We start from the raw sequence: 16245 nt of genomic DNA on the forward strand, positions 1-16245 counted from the left end.
GTAATTTTCGATACATTTTTTTTCAAATGCCACTAAGTTATCCGTATTTGATCAATCGAGAAACAGCATTGTGATTAGGTGGCTTGCATTTCCATGGAAGGGCGTCTTTATGGACAAAAGGTAAGAAGCGAAACTAAACCGACTGCATCGGAAAAGCCCTCTTACGACCTTTTGATATTTAAAATACTCCAATCAATACACTTCCTTTTGTACTCGAGAATAATGTGTAAACAACATATTTGTATTCAATACAAACCAGTACAAAAACGTATGGAAGAAAATTAAGTAGCAGTCTTTGTAAGAATAATCAAGGGAACCAAGGTTATAGCGGTAATGAAAAGAATCATGCAAATTCTGTAATATGTGATACACACCAAAAAAGAATAAACATGTTTATTTTTGTTATTAAGTTGCTTTATAGGTCTATATGATGAAATGTATAATCATTCATTCCAATTTGTCTGCTCCTAGAAGATAATTCACATTCAAAATCCAATGGTTTCATTTACAGAGTTATCGCTCTTTATGTTGAATTCTTCGGTACATTCTATATAATTTATATCTCCTATGAAGAGGGGTTATATGAAAAACCACATGTTATATTCTGCTTTGTATAACGTTTCAAACAAAATATCAAAAATAAAAATATGTACGCGTTCGTACATATTAATTACATTTAGCATGATTCTTATCTGGAGTACTACTTAAAAGCAAAATATGATGATAACAAGATTACGATTCAGAACCCGCAGTAAATGTTAATTCGCACCATTTATACGGTTTGTCTTGCAAATCCTTCTTATCATTGTTAGTATAACCTCTGCAATGGCTTCTATCAGTTCACATATACAAAGTAATGAAAACCCTAGACACAGTCCTAATGATCCACCAACATCCGCTATTATCTGGTTAACCTTGATAAAAGAATGACAGACGTTACTGTTGTTTTAATTTGACAGATCATTTTTAATATTTTCTATGCGATTTGTCCGTCCGTCAACCCTATTTTTGTCATCACAACCACTTTCAAACTATACTATTCAGGATTTCGTGTAGCAACATATTTCTTGGTACGCAATTAATCACAATATGGAGGTGTCCATACTACCAGAACAGTTCGAACCCTCAAATTTCAGAGTTAGGTCCCTTTTTGGTATAGTTTCAAGAAGTACACTTTTGAATTACCTTGTTTCATTTAACAACAATCATGTATTCGTTTCAGTTTAATGTTGCTCCTAGGGAACTGTTATTAATTTGTGTGTGTGTGTGTGTGTTTTGTTTTAGTTCGTCTTGTTAATACCAAAATGCATTACTATTTCTCTTTTAATTAAAATTTAACTTATTTTACTTGAATTATGTAATTGAAAATTAACTAATTTTTCAAAGTAAATAAGATATTTATTGTAAAGTTGAAACATAAAAAACTTGAAAAAAGTAAATCTATCAGTTTCTTTCATTTTTTCAAGAGACTAATTTTAAATACTGTAACCGGAGATATTTCATTTCCAGGCCTATTCTGTAATTTAAAACCAATGCCTAAAATATGTCTATATAATAGTTACTACCTACACGTACATCTTCCAATTCTTACTTACATCATACAGAGGTTCTTCAATGACTTCCTCGTAATTAAGTTCCTCAAAATAGATATGTATTTTCAGGAAATTTGAGCTAGAATTAAGGAGAAGAATATAATGATTAGTTAAGGCCAGACAGTTGGTTAATAATTATCTTTACGATAACAAATTAAGCTGTTGTATATTATTCTTTAGTCTTAATTATTTTATTTTTACTTGTCAAGAAAATTATTTCACATTAAGGCTTCCAAGTTAGGTGTAAAATAACAAATCGACCACTCGAACGATTTGGAATAATGTAAATTTGTTCTAACAAATCCTAGGCTTCCCTGGCTAATAATTTTTTTGATACCTAATATGCATATTTAATTTGTGCGGCTTGGCATTTTTCAATCAGTCAGTACAAGAAGTTCCGTCTTTAGTAATTATGTTTAATCAAGTAGCCTTTAGTTTGATATTAAAAGTTTAGTTTCAACAAACTTTTTTTTTTGGCTAAAAAATGGATTGGACAAAAGAAAATCATATTTTAGTCCTTTTCTAAATACAATATACAGATATACATATAGAATAAGCGAGCATGTTTTAACAATATATGAACCATACATAACTATGATGAGTGTAATAAAAAGTCAACTGGAGAGAAAAACAGTTTGAGGAATGTGGTGTGATTTTCAACATAGCAAACACAAAAAATAACAGCTTCATTTTGCAGATCGTACAAGAAGAAATTTCTCTGGCCCTCAAATATATATTCAGGCCGATAGTTTTGTTTAATATCTAATATAATATATACCTCAACTCGGATATATTCAGACTATCTAAGCCACATGTTGCTATTTCTCCTGTAGCCGAGACATTGTACGTCTCGCATGAAAGATTCTTCAGCTCAGCCTAAAATTGGTTGTGCAAAATTAAAGAAAGCAGAGAGTGCTTACCCTCACGATGCACTAGATTCTAATTCATGGTGTGAAATGGGTCCATAAAAGATCATATACTTGTATAAATCGTCTGTGTTTTCTATTTTGTGTTGATTTTATCCAGTTTTTCTTTGCTTTTTTCTACGCTTTTAAAAGATATTATTTTACTTTTATTCGTCTAATCATGGTATTTTTTTTAATTTCACTGAAGTCTTTCTCCACTAATTGAAATTATTCATGACAGTAATGCTACATTAATTACTAAACTCTAATCAATAACTTTATAAATATGCTGAACAAAATCAGTCTAACTTACTTTTATTCTATTTTCGTTTTATATTTCGAGTAGAAATTCGTTTAATAAGTCGAAAAGGGGAAAAATACCTCGACTTAAAAATAAAAACAAATTTAACATGCATTATATTCTTAGTAATTGAAATTAAAATAATGAAGTTTCTCACCAGTTTTTTCCTGTGAGGCCAAATTGCTCCTGAAGAAGATGCTGAGTACACGTTTTCACTATTTTAAGAAATATTTGCAAATTAAAAGAAATTAAAAGACTTTAAAAAAATCATTCTAAGAGCGATCGTGAATATATGCAGAACCATTCATAATTGAGTACAAAACTTTGTAAGAGTCAGGCAAAATAGGAAACACCTGAAACCTATATGTTTATATACAATATAAGTTCATTCAAGAAATTATTCCCAATTTGAAATAATAAGTATTTGAACACTATACAAATTTGAATATGTGTTACAAATTAAGGTTGTTGACAGTTGTCTGCCTCTGAAATGTGAATTTACGGTGCAATTGTGGTGTTTATTTATCTCATTTTATAAAATGATACAAAAAATCTTTTTGTTGCATTTTTCATGAATCTGATTGAAGAAATAGTTAAACTATATTGTCAAAATTTTGATCACGTTTCACCTACTGCATGATTCTTGCGGAGACTGACAGTTAACTGGTGTTTTTTTTTAAATCTTATCATTAAATGTAACACTGTTTGTAGATTCACTTCAAAAAAAGGTACGTTTTTTTGTATAATCAATGTCCCAGTTTCCCCACTTGAGATATATGAAATAAGCATATAACTGATATGATAAAATATTTGATAATATTTTTGCGATCTTCAAAATCTTCTGATGTGCACTTGTTGCATTTGACTTTCTGCTTTGGACATGCTCATACTTGTAGGTCACATCATTGGGAACATATTTCAAAATATTTTAATTTTTGTAAAATTCTGAATAGTTCAGCGTTTGCAAACGATTGACTGTTGACAGTATTGATCCGCATTAACAACAGTGTTGATTTCATACTTAATTTATAAAAACATTATATTTTTCAATTTTTATTTATTTTGGAAGTATAAAAATAGTTATCAACTGTTGGTTAGACAATTGGATATAAAAGACTTTGGGTCGATTTACGCTAAAAAGTTTATTCAGCGTAAACCCTTCCAAAGTCGTTTACATCCCATAATCTAACCAGCAACGAAATCAATCCTTAAATAGAAAGAACTTTATGATTAAAAGATCACTAGTAATCACATTTAAGCAGGATTGAATAAGTTCTTAAAAGAACCGCCCTAAATCCGTAATTGGTTTGAAACAAAGGCTAGCAATCTCCGAAATAGAGGTCCTTGTATCTCCTACGGCACAAGGGCGAAGGAGCTACCAACCTCTGTTTCGGAAATTGTAAGGCTAGATATTGCACTTACACTGCTTTTATTGAAGTATTTTTTATTGCTGTTAGGGCGTTAAATCCCAACAATAAATCAATCTGCTTTTATTGAAGTATTGTTTTTTGGGGTTTTTTTTGTAAAATGACATTAGCAAATTATGTCACTAAGTTTGTTCATGCTTATGTTAAGTACTAGTCTGTGTAAAATTCAGAGATTGCCTATTGTGAAGATGTCTCATGGTTTAGAAAAAAAACTACCAAACCAACGATGTTTGTTTGTTTGTTTGTTTGTTTTGTTTTTGTTTTGTTTTTGTTTTGTTTGTTTTGTTTTTTTAGAGAGGGGTCTACATATGCTATATTTAACTATAGTCCTCTTTGTATTTTGATCTGTATTGTTTAAAAAACCATATAGTCTTTTTTCCACTAAAAGCAAATCAATCAAAATCAAGAACGACAACTCTTGCAAAGTGACAATTTTACACACATCCTATATATTTGTATCTCGAAAGTGCAACAAGGGAGTGACAAACAGAGACTGGTTATGTGGTCTGTAACTGTTTCTGAATGAGAAATAAAGTGATTTTTTTGTTTTCATCCACTGTCAGATTGTTTTCGTTTTAAACGATATATATCAAGACAGAATCAACTTACAAGCAAGGGGGAGGACAATAACAATACTCCGAAGTTCTCCGAAGAAAATCTCTCCTTAAGTAAAGATAACACACTTTATCTGAAAAAGAAATTTTAAGATCCATATGAAATAATAATTCCCTTGCTTTATCTGAATAAATGCAGGATTAGAAAAAAAAACATGTAACACAAAATTAGAAATTTCAAAGTCAAGAAGTAAAAAAGCAAACTAATTCTTGAATGGGTATGCTAATAAATATGTTCCTTGAAAAGCAGGGGTTGAATAGGGATCTTACTGTCCAACCATCCGTTCGTTCTTTCGTCTCATGTTCAGATTCAAAATCCCTCGCAAACCGGTGAATGAAACTTCCACACGGTTTAACACATCGTTCCATTGTGCACCTCAATTTTGTTCTTCCATCTGAAAGAGCTTTTAAGATTTCTCGATGCTTTCTTGAAGGGAGAGCAGGAGGCATCACCAACTTAGCTTTGCTCACAATTGTTCTAGTTTTATGTCTGTGTGAATCGATTTCAAATCATCTTTGTTCTCTCACTATCTTGCTTTCGTTTTTTTTTTTTTTTACATTTGTTAGGTATAACTTTAAGGACGCTTGCCCTACCGGTGCACCTGGTCCATGCTCCAAGTTTTTAATGGAGTACGAGGAGTTACCCATTTGCTTTTGTTACTTTGTATGTATTATTTTAGTTACTGAATGTTCTTTGTTGTTTATGTCTGTTTTCCATGTTTGGTCTTTGTTCCTGGATTACTTTCTTTTGATTTCCGCTAGATCCTTGGTTCCCTTGATTACTCTTTAACAAACAACCTACCGGTGTATGTAATGCAGCCGCCGGTGTTAATAGTATATTCTGTCGAGTTATCATGATCAGTGAAAAATCCCAGCTCCGTCTTCAAGTAACCAACTTTACAGCCACAACTACTCAGCACTAAAGATTCCCAGCAATTCAAAATACAACCCTTGTACACCAAAAAAAAAAAAGAAAAACAACGTGTAATAGTATTGTAATCATTTACAAATTTATGTAGATCTGTTCTTTGCAAAGTAAAATCAGAAAGTATTGAATTATTTATTACGAATTTGTGATTTTAGCTGTAAATGCAAATTTGATTTTTGCAGTAGCGAGAAAATTCCCAAACCATAAATATTACATATTCCATAATTCATTATATAATTAATCAGCGACTTTTTTGTAGTACAATAATTACTGAGTATGACAAATGCAAAATTCGTCGACAATTCGCAAATATGTTCTAACTGTAAATTCAATGTGACAGTAAATAATATTTAAAAGTTTAATGCATTGCTAACGGTCTCTAGAAAAAATTGATATATTTTTGTATCAATTTTATAATCTACTGGTTGCTACATGATATATAATTTAAGTATAAAATTCGTGGGCCAAAACAGCGAACATCATTGCTTTTTCAATCTAGTACATATTTCTCGTAACTGTAGTCCTTTCTGCATACATATTTGTAATTTTGAAGAAAACTTAACGATTTGTCCCCAACTTTAATCAACGAAATCAAGAATAATAACTCTTGCAAAAGCTCCCATTTTATGTACAGTCTACATGATTTTCATCTCAAATTTACTATTGAATGAATATGAAAGACTTATCTGAATAAAAAATAGAAGTAAGGTTTGTGGGTTGTTGTGATAGGCATGAATCACCTGAACTCTGATACTTAAGGAGGTATATTAGGGTAAGGGGCATAACTCTTACAAATCATTGGAACGTTTGTATTAAGCATTTAACATCAATATCATCAAAGTAACTTGGACTGATTTCATTCTGTTTCAAAGGAAAGCTTGAAAGGCTTTAATGAAATTGAATGATACAAACATATTACTGATTTCAAGAGTTATCCCTTTCCCTACTCCTACTTCCTTAAAATGTAGAAACATTTCATTGAAAAACTCGATAATCACGGTTTTATATTACATTTACCTGTATTGTATATCTGACTTGGTTCTTCTTGAAATAATCTAAAGGATCTTCACATTTACCATAAGGGCTGTTCATTCTCTTGATTTTTGTCTGAAATTATGCACAATTATCTTTGCTTTTTGAATGATTTTTTGCATTTCCGCTAGGCGACGGGACAAAAATAAGACAAAAATGTATTCGTAATTTTCCTATATAAATATGTCATAATATGTAAATAAAAACGCAACTAATTCGGCAGGGGGTTGCAGTAATAAATCATGGAGATAGTGGCGAGTCAATATATTCACAACTTTCATAATAGTCAAAGACGGTTCAAACTGAAAAGTGCTGAACTAAACGTTTTTCATTTTTTATGAAAAGCACGGAACTTTGAATTTTGAATTTTAAAGGAGTTGTTTGGATTAAACCTTTGCTACATAATCTTCAAGTGCAAAGAAACTTACTAATTTAAGTGAAATTGAGGTCGCGACACCCCCGGAAATAGTCATCCCTTTCTCTACCGGTAGCGGAAAACTTCCGACTTCATGGATTACCAGACGTAACCCGAATCCTTCAGTCATTTCTTCGAATGCTTCATGGTTTTCTAGATTGATTGTTAATGTCATGCCTAAAACAATTAATTTTTAAAATCATTCTGCGTGATGTCAGATTTTTACACATCTTTATTCCAAATGGTTCCACTCGTTTTTGGTTATGTTTCCGGTATTCTTTTCTTAATTAGTTTATAATTTTTCATCCGGGTATTCAGTTACAATTTAAGTGGGTTTTTTTTCAACTGAGCGCTCAACTCTGATCAGTATCCACAAGTGTAATTTGTTCGACCCACCCTTCCCCCTTTTTTCCTCTTCATCACCTTTGTTGGGTTTTCTTTGATAGAACATTTGCTGTTGTACTTTTTAGTTATGTAACTCAAAAACGCAAGGTGATAATCTAACAACTTGAATCATTATTGGACACACATCAGTCCATGTACAAGCCTGTGACTTCCACATACCCAATGTGATCGGGACAGCTCATGGAGAAAGAATGCGCTAAAACGAACTTTAATTTACTGAACATATGTGTACAATGAATCAGTCTTATTCCTCTTTGAATGTATAGAGTGGTCATTGATGTGTGGAGCTCTTTTATTTTCAAATCGTACTTGTACATTGATTTGTCAATAAGTTAAATGGACAACTTTCAAGCTACAAATGAACTTTTTCCAGTTAATCACTCAGATAATTTTATTATTCACATGTACAACAGTATTAAAGAGACTGATGTCCAGTTATCCTTTTATTCATTTTATTCTGATATTGTTAATGTTCATGAATATTTTATATTAAGGAGGTAGATCTAGGTTCAGGGACATAATTCTTACAAATCATTGGAATGTTTGTATTCAGCATTTTACATCAATCTTTTGTAAGCATCAAAGTAATTTGGATTGATTTCATTCTGTTTCATATGAAAGCCTGATAGGCTTTGGTGAAATTGAATATGATACAAACATATCACTGATTTCAAGAGTAATTTCCCTTACCCTAGGTCTACCTTCTTAAACAGGTGTCACAGTACAAGCGGGATGATGCAAGATGAAGGGGTAGATCATGTCCCTCATCGCACGTTAGCAAACATATATTAGGATATGGTACTTCTGTGTTTTCCCTCGCAGTATTGTGGTATCTTCTGAATGTACCAGGTGGAATTGATTCCTGAATTCTTCCCAGTTCGGAGCTCAGGCGTTCTCCTTTGTTAATAAGTGCAAGCATACAAAAGAGTTCTTAGTGGGAATATTTGAAACTTATTTAGATCGATGGCCTACTATGTCTCTATTGTGGGTATTACGTAGAGGATTTTGGTTTTTACTGACGCCCAGTAAAAACGGACAAGTCACTGTATGCACGGGGTTCCTTTACCTTCACCTTACATCTTCCTGCATGCACAAAAATATGAACTGTGACCATTACATCCACTATATATATAATCGTATTCATGATGTACCTAGAAGTACATGTGTATGTTCAAAAATGTATGCACCAGTAAAGTTGCAGATAAGTTGATAATCAGCTGCAAAATTTTGGACTTGCTGGTTCATGATGTCTGGCGTCTTTGATTAAATGCTGAGATACTTTACACAAACATGTTTGCGCTGAATTGAGAAAATCATTTGATGAACTTAAGAAGTTAAGTAGCGGTCTTTGTAAGAATCATGCAATTTAAAAAAAAATGTGATACACCCTAAATATGGCTACATACTTTTATTTCTGTAAATAAGTTGTTTTATGGGTCTATATTATGAAATGTGTACTTATTCATTTAAATATGCCTGCTCTTAGGAGATAATTAACATTGAAAATCCAATAGATTCTATTATATTTGAGTGTCATTTACAGAGTTATCTCCCTTAATTTTGAAATCTACAGTGCATTCTATATAGTTCTTATCACCTATGAACACGGATTATATGAAAAACTGAGTATTAATGTCTGTTTACTATGGCAATTAAAACAAAATATCAAAAATAAAAATATGTAGGCTATTTACCTATGAATCAAATTTTGCGTGATTCTTAGCTGGAGTGCTACTTAACTGGACAATTGACAGGAAAATTTAAACTAAATATCAAACTTAAATTGAAATACTCTTTTTTAATCGTCCGGCTAACCACCTAATACGTTTCTCCCTGTTATTGTTTATCACGTAAAGACCGACTCTAATCCCTGAAATTTGCTATATTACTCGTTTTTAGTTCAAAACTCTTCAAATTAGATAGTGTGAACCATGCCATGTAATAAATATTACTTTTTTTTTAAATAGATTAATGTTAGAAAATACTGTAGTTTAAAATAGGTCTTTTACAGCTGTATACTGACCTCCTTGAGGGCCACTTGAAGCAGACAAATACCGCGGTGACTGCAGTGTATAACAGTTCCCATATTCATATGTCACAATCTTCTTAGCTGGACTGTAGAGCATAAAACAAATATGAATATACAACTGCTCTTTTTTTAATTAAGGTGACGCTAATACGCTTCCGTGCAAATTTTAAAAAATTCAAATACATAAAATTTAGAATGAAGAAAGGGATTTTACTATAGGGAATGGAGAATTTTCTATAAGGAATAAGGATGGAAATTTATATGGAGTAAATAGGGGAGATGTCCATTCGCATTAGCTCATAATGTCAAACATTAGTATTACATCTGAAAGTATTATGTAAAGAAGGGACTGAGCAAATTTCTATTACTAAAATGTCAAACACGTACCTAATATGTCTAAGTATTTTCAAAGAGAAAGGTAAAATTTTGTCAACCTTAATATTCTAGATATATTTATGTCCAATTTAGAAAAAGAAAACAAATGCTATATTTAAAAAAAAGATATAGCCGACGCGGTAAAATGTTTTTCTTTCTACTTTTAATTTTCTGCATTTCATTGAGATTGTATTTGGCCAAACGGGAAACAGAATTGCAATCAGGCGACTTGCGTTTCCATGGAAGAGCGTCTTAAGGTCAAGGGGTAAAAAGCGAAAATATACCGACTGCGTCGGAAAAATCTTCATAGTATTCTTGTACGTTCAAAATTACCATCGACAGCTTGGTTCAACCAGATAACAAGCCAATATTACAAAAGGCAACAAAAAAGAACAATTAGTGTGCTATTACAAACTTTTCCGCACCATAAAGTAGAAATATAGGTACAAACGGACATCACGATCAGTCTATACCTGCTTTCAAGGCGGTATAAAATAAACATTTATTTCCCGGATATTTTTAGCGGGGAGTTTTGTTTGTCGGTTAATATAGTTCTTTCTATTATACGGTTCGTTCCACTGGAAACACAGACTTTTGTTCCATTACTGGTTCGTACCAAGCGGTTTGTCTCAGAACCAGACGAACCGGAAGTAGAATCAGGGAAAGTTGGTTGTTCATACCGGTTAATGGAAAACAAGCCTAGTATTTTGATTACAAACCTATCACATTTAGTGCCGGAGAAGGTACAGTCTAATAGCATGTTCTCTATCTGGTGTCCTAGTTCACTCCTGTTTTTCCTGAAACATACATTTCAGGTAATATAAAAACAAACAAAATCTTTCATGAATTAAATGTTCTAGATGTCAACGTTGCCAAAACATAGGAATTAATAGTCTTTGATTGCCATCTTCCTAAATTATGCTAGTAGAAAAGTGAAGGCTTGAAGAGAACATGAAAAACGAAATCATCCTACTCGTGCACATGTACCTAGCTTGTTGTAAAGTGCAAATTTCTTTCCTCGGTAACTTATTACGAATGAAAGGCATCTAACTAATGCGATTGAAAAGTGTATTAAAAGATAGAGAACTCGTTCCGACAAAGTCAATCAAAATAATAACTACGGCAAGATCCCAATATCTGAAAAAAATCTAAAAAAGTATAGAAATACAGTATTATTGCGACAGGTTTTCCATATTGAATTAGTTATTGGTCCGAGGCTAGTTATTGCGTCAGGTTTTCCATATTGAATTAGTTATTGGTCCGAGGCTAGTTATTGCGTCAGCTTTTCCATATTGAATTAGTTATTGGTCCGAGGCTAGCCATATTGGACTGAGACTTAGCCGATGGCCATTTTTGCTAGGCGAGGACCAATAATTCAGCCAGAATGGAAAACTTAACGTAATTATACCTTCATTGACTAACTAGTTCAATAAGTCATATTAGCCTTGGCCAATATGCAGTTTAACCAGCCCGTATGACGCATTTGACGGCTTAAATCCGTATTGGCGAACTTGTATCTTGTATTTGCAGTTTTAAAAAACAAAAGGAAAAAAAGATCATATTTAGGCTAATATTCGATCATTAGTCAATAATCAATATCTCTGAGACTTGCCTGCTCAGTTTTTGGTATTCGTCTACAAATTTCTGCTGTATCATTGACTTTTTATCAAGAACTACTGGTTCTATTGGTCCTTCAGAATTGTAGAAATTGTTATGATTGGTCATCCAATCCGAGGCTGGGTCAAGCGAGTCATGGAGCCCGAGTGGATCGGTAATATTTGGGTCAGTATCTAAAATTCCCCGCAGACTGTTAGATGTTGTATTTGTCGTGTTGCTAATTGGTGGAACGTAAGTTCCCTACGAAATATAAATGATTTGAACAGTCAAAGATTTATATTTGTTTGAATTTTCATCTCAAAATTTTCTGTCGAAATTATAGCAAGAAGAAACATGTTTTTTGTTTCTCAGTATCATAATTTCCAAATGAAAAAATATCAGCGTACAAACTAGAGATTTTAATGTGGAATACATAACACGTACAATTATTTATAAGCCCAATTTTATTCAAAAATTGACAGGACATCACGGTAAACTCTTTATGGACAATAGCTACGTGTAAGAAATTCACAAAATAACTATTAACTAAGAGTTATATCGTTAATCTCATTTACAGATATTACCCGTTGACAAACCAATATTTCCATCTGAATAAGAGTTAAAATCGTATTCTGATAATTATATTATTTTTCTTTGAATTCTAACCGCAATTGTACGTAATTTTGCCTTTCCAGAAGTGGATTTAATGTCGTTTAAGGTCAAAGTTTATAAACTGCTACTTCGATTTGAATGTAAAACTTATTAAGCACCTTTTTTTCGTCAGAATACCAATGCATAATTATGTTAAAACAGTTATTGAAAATATTATTATATACTTTATCAGTATTTTATCGTTCAAACTGCGTCGTGTGATGAATTTACTTGATTGGGTTAACGCCCTATGACACATTGTGCTCACTCCCAAGTTATCATTCTATCCCCTTGTATACCGCGTGCTTGGCGGAGAGGTGGCTACCAATTTTAAAGCCTTTGGTGCGACCCGACCGCAGTTCGAATCCACAACCTCTCGGGCTAGATGCGAGCTCACCGCTAAAAAATACCGAGGTGTTCGTCTAAAGAAAAGGGGAAAATAACCGGAAATGAAAATTGCGTATGTACGTACAGCTCTTTTGGTGACAGTGAAAAATAGAAACGCTATCCTGGTAAACAAACATTTTTTTTAAATGTCTGTATATCCGATTTTAATAATAAATTACTTACATTCAGTATTTGTTTTAACTTCTTGTTTTTAATTCTGTCAGCTTCTGATCTTTTAATGATGTTCATATTGCAAACTGTAACGGACGGAAATGGAAGAGGGTTAAACCTGACCCGTACTGTAGTTTTTACTGGGTACTGGAGAAAGTTAAGGAATATGCTCGACACTTGATATAGCCCAAATCCTGCTAATCCAAGAAAAGCAATAAGCCACAGAAACTTCAAATATAACGGCCGGTTAGAAACTAATCTCGAAATACCGTGAACGTTTGACTCCAATCCAAGATTTGAAAGCAACGTCTTCACGCTTGATGACTTCTTGGAATTGTAACTTTCTTCCATTGCAATAGTTCCCTTGTCATTCTGAAAGGGAGAGTGTGTAAATTAGATACCGAAATATGACTGACTTAAGGAGGTAGACCTAGGGTAAGGAACAAAACTATTGAAATCAGCGATATCCTTGTATCATATTCAATTTCACCAAAGCCTTTCAAGCTTTCATTTGAAACAGAATGAAGTCAGTCCAAGTTATTTCGATGCTTACATGATATTGATGTAAAATGCTGAATGAAAACGTTCCAATGATTTGTTAGAGTTGTGTCCCTTACCCCAGGTCTACCTCCTTAAGTTAAAACAAGTGCAGATACATGTAGCCTAAGCGAAATAAATTGGCACTTTTTATTTTACATTTCATTAAATAAACAACAAAGGAGACGCGATTTAAATCTTCGATACAGCTTTTCGAACGCAATAAGTTACCAATATTTGGCCAAAAGGGAAAAAGAATTTCTATCAGGTGATCTGCATTTCCAAAGATGAGCGTAAAATATATGAGTAAAATATAAAACTTAACCGACTGCGTCGGGGAAAAAATATGGTCAAAATGTGGGAAAAAAGTATTAATGCAATTAATTAGGTATAGAAACTTTTTTTAAAGTTACCATACTGTAAAAAAAGACGAATGATGTGCAAAGATGCGTTTGGTATTTAATTAATACCATAAACCATATAAAACCTTTTTTAATTTTTCATCTTAACTTACGAAAGTTTACCATTTTATTTTAATAGAGTATGAAACTAAATGGATCAGGATGCATGATAATGCAGAACAATCATAATGAATCATTTTTAGTAATATTTATCTAACACCAAACACATAAAAACATTAAAAAAAAACATAACAGATATGTATTATATGTACACGCGAAGAAAGAAAAAAAATTAACGTTTTTGTCCTAGCATCCAACGTATTTCAAACCAGTGAATACATCAAGCTCCGAAGAGCGTCTGACGTTCGAAATCCACTCTAGAATTAGTACAAGAGGAATGGAACGTCTGCCGCTGTGTGGAGCGTTAGAATACATTCAATTTCTCCCGAAGATCGAGAAATTAAGTACTAAATAGTTTACCAACCTGTTCATAAAGTTCACATTGATCCATGACTTTAAATTTCTTAAGTCGATTCCTGCAAAATCTTCGGATCATTCTTCAATTAAAAGTACTGACAGAATCCTATGCATCGTAAGTCGTTGCCTTGCCGCTCTTTTTTGTAATTTATATATAAAACGATCAGTTATTGTCATGGAAATGTTAGATTTATTTTTCAATTTTAATGTATGGTCTTTATTAATCACAGAATGGACTATAAACCTAATGGGACTACTTCCCAACATCAGATATGCAGGTATTACGACACCAACAACTTTGAGTACATCTCCATCTAAGTTTCAGGGAAAATAAGATGAAGTTCTTGTAAAGGCCAATACCGTTTTTCCTCACGTTAGCGCATTAGTTTCTAATCTAATTGTTATATATATTTTTTTCTTTCGATGCAGCGGGTATTGAGTTCACTTTGACATCTCGTGGAACTGATGATGCTCAACAAAGCATCCTAACCGATTGAGCTTACAACCTAGAATTTCATTGGACAAAAGTGATGACAACCGTGAAATTGGAGGATCCAGTGAGGTCTTTCATGAACGGAAAATTTTCAGTCCAAAACAGTTTTTGACTTTCATACATTGGCTTTTTTTATAGAACCAACGGAATAACCAAATGATGTATGAAGCATAGCGCAATGATTACAGTGTCCAACAATCGGATTTTGGTATTTTAATATCTACTGAAAAAGCGATGAAATCCGTCGGCTATCTTTTTGAAAGATAGTTGGCCAAAACATTCATGAACTGTGATATACATTCTTTCAATGTTTATAACACTACAAAAATATACGTCAGCGTTTTTTTTTTGGTTTTTTGTTTTTTTGTTTTTTGTTTTTTGTTTTTTGTTCTGTTTTTTGTTTGTTTTTGTTCTGTTTGTTTGTTTGTTTGTTTGTTTGTTTGTTTGTTTTATTTTGAAAACCTGCTGCATACTAAATAAGAGTGTTATTGGTTCCTATACATTTACAGAAGTATACTGTAATAAACGCTAGAACAACATACAGACGCGTGTTGCTCCAAAAATATGAAAGTAAATATTCAAGCTCATTTTGGTAGCTAATTGTTTAAATAATGAACAGAATTAATAAATATTTCCTCAAGTGTTATTTATTTATTTTTTGTTTTGTTTTGTTTTGTTTTGTTTGTTTGTTTGTTTTTTGTTTGTTTATTTGTTTTTTTTTTCATTACAATGAGTGATTTACCGGTAGTTATGGTATGTATATAGTTCAAGAAGAAAATTAAAAATAATCAATACATAAATCCTAATGTTTCGTTGAGATTTATGTTTGACATAATACTAACTTTTTACCCTCACATGTTTATTTGTAAAATTTATGCAGGATATATCCTCCCATTCGGATATCAATAGCAATATGTTCCGAAAATATAGGTAAGGGAAACCTAAAAATAATGTGATCCCAGAAGTAAACTTTAAATGTACAACGCATAATTTCATTTGCGGAATGATACGTGGTGAAACCAGTAGTGGTAAATAGGCCCGCGGTAAATAAGCCCGCGGAGGAGGTTAAGTTCTTTCTGCCTACTATTTGAACTGCCTAATATCACATTAAATCTATTAATTGCAATTGACAATAATTAATTCTTGAACAAATTTCACACAATGAAGCATTCTCAATAGATTACTTCTATAGAGACTTTGGTTTTGATTTCATTAATGGGATAAATTACTCTTGTCAACCGGGAAGCAAGAGTGGACGATTAAAATCTTCATTTATAATTAAAAGCTCTATAAATCAAACAATTGCGGGATCGCAGTAAAGTTATTTAACTTCCCTTGGGTATGTCTAAATGTACGTTATTAACCATTTCATTCTTTTATATTCTGCATCATACATCATAGATATCTTAGCAATATTTTTATTTACTGCGTCATGCTAACTAGTATGAAAAATATTTAATAATTGTTTCACCTGTTTGTTCACGTGAAGTTCCACCCAAGGCCACATTT

General features: G+C 32.4%; 1 protein-coding gene across 1 annotated transcript; it reads right to left on the reverse strand.

Moving 5' to 3' along the window:
* Positions 1–541: 541 nt before the first annotated feature.
* On the reverse strand, positions 542–14277 carry LOC148602735 (acid-sensing ion channel 4-A-like). Its single transcript, XM_088553308.1, has 10 exons — positions 14251–14277; positions 12841–13200; positions 11636–11880; positions 10743–10820; positions 9643–9734; positions 7228–7391; positions 6785–6874; positions 2371–2468; positions 1596–1671; positions 542–914 (listed from the first exon to the last, which is right to left on the reverse strand). Exons 1-10 carry the CDS (start codon positions 14275–14277, stop codon positions 759–761), a joined length of 1386 nt encoding a protein of 461 aa, XP_088409434.1. The 3' UTR covers positions 542–758.
* Between the last annotated feature and the right edge of the window lie 1968 nt (positions 14278–16245).

Source organism: Perna viridis, chromosome 11 (genome assembly GCF_037379345.1).
Source record: "Perna viridis isolate PV_CMFRI_1.1 ecotype Kerala chromosome 11, ASM3737934v1, whole genome shotgun sequence".
Taxonomy (NCBI): domain Eukaryota; kingdom Metazoa; phylum Mollusca; class Bivalvia; order Mytilida; family Mytilidae; genus Perna; species Perna viridis.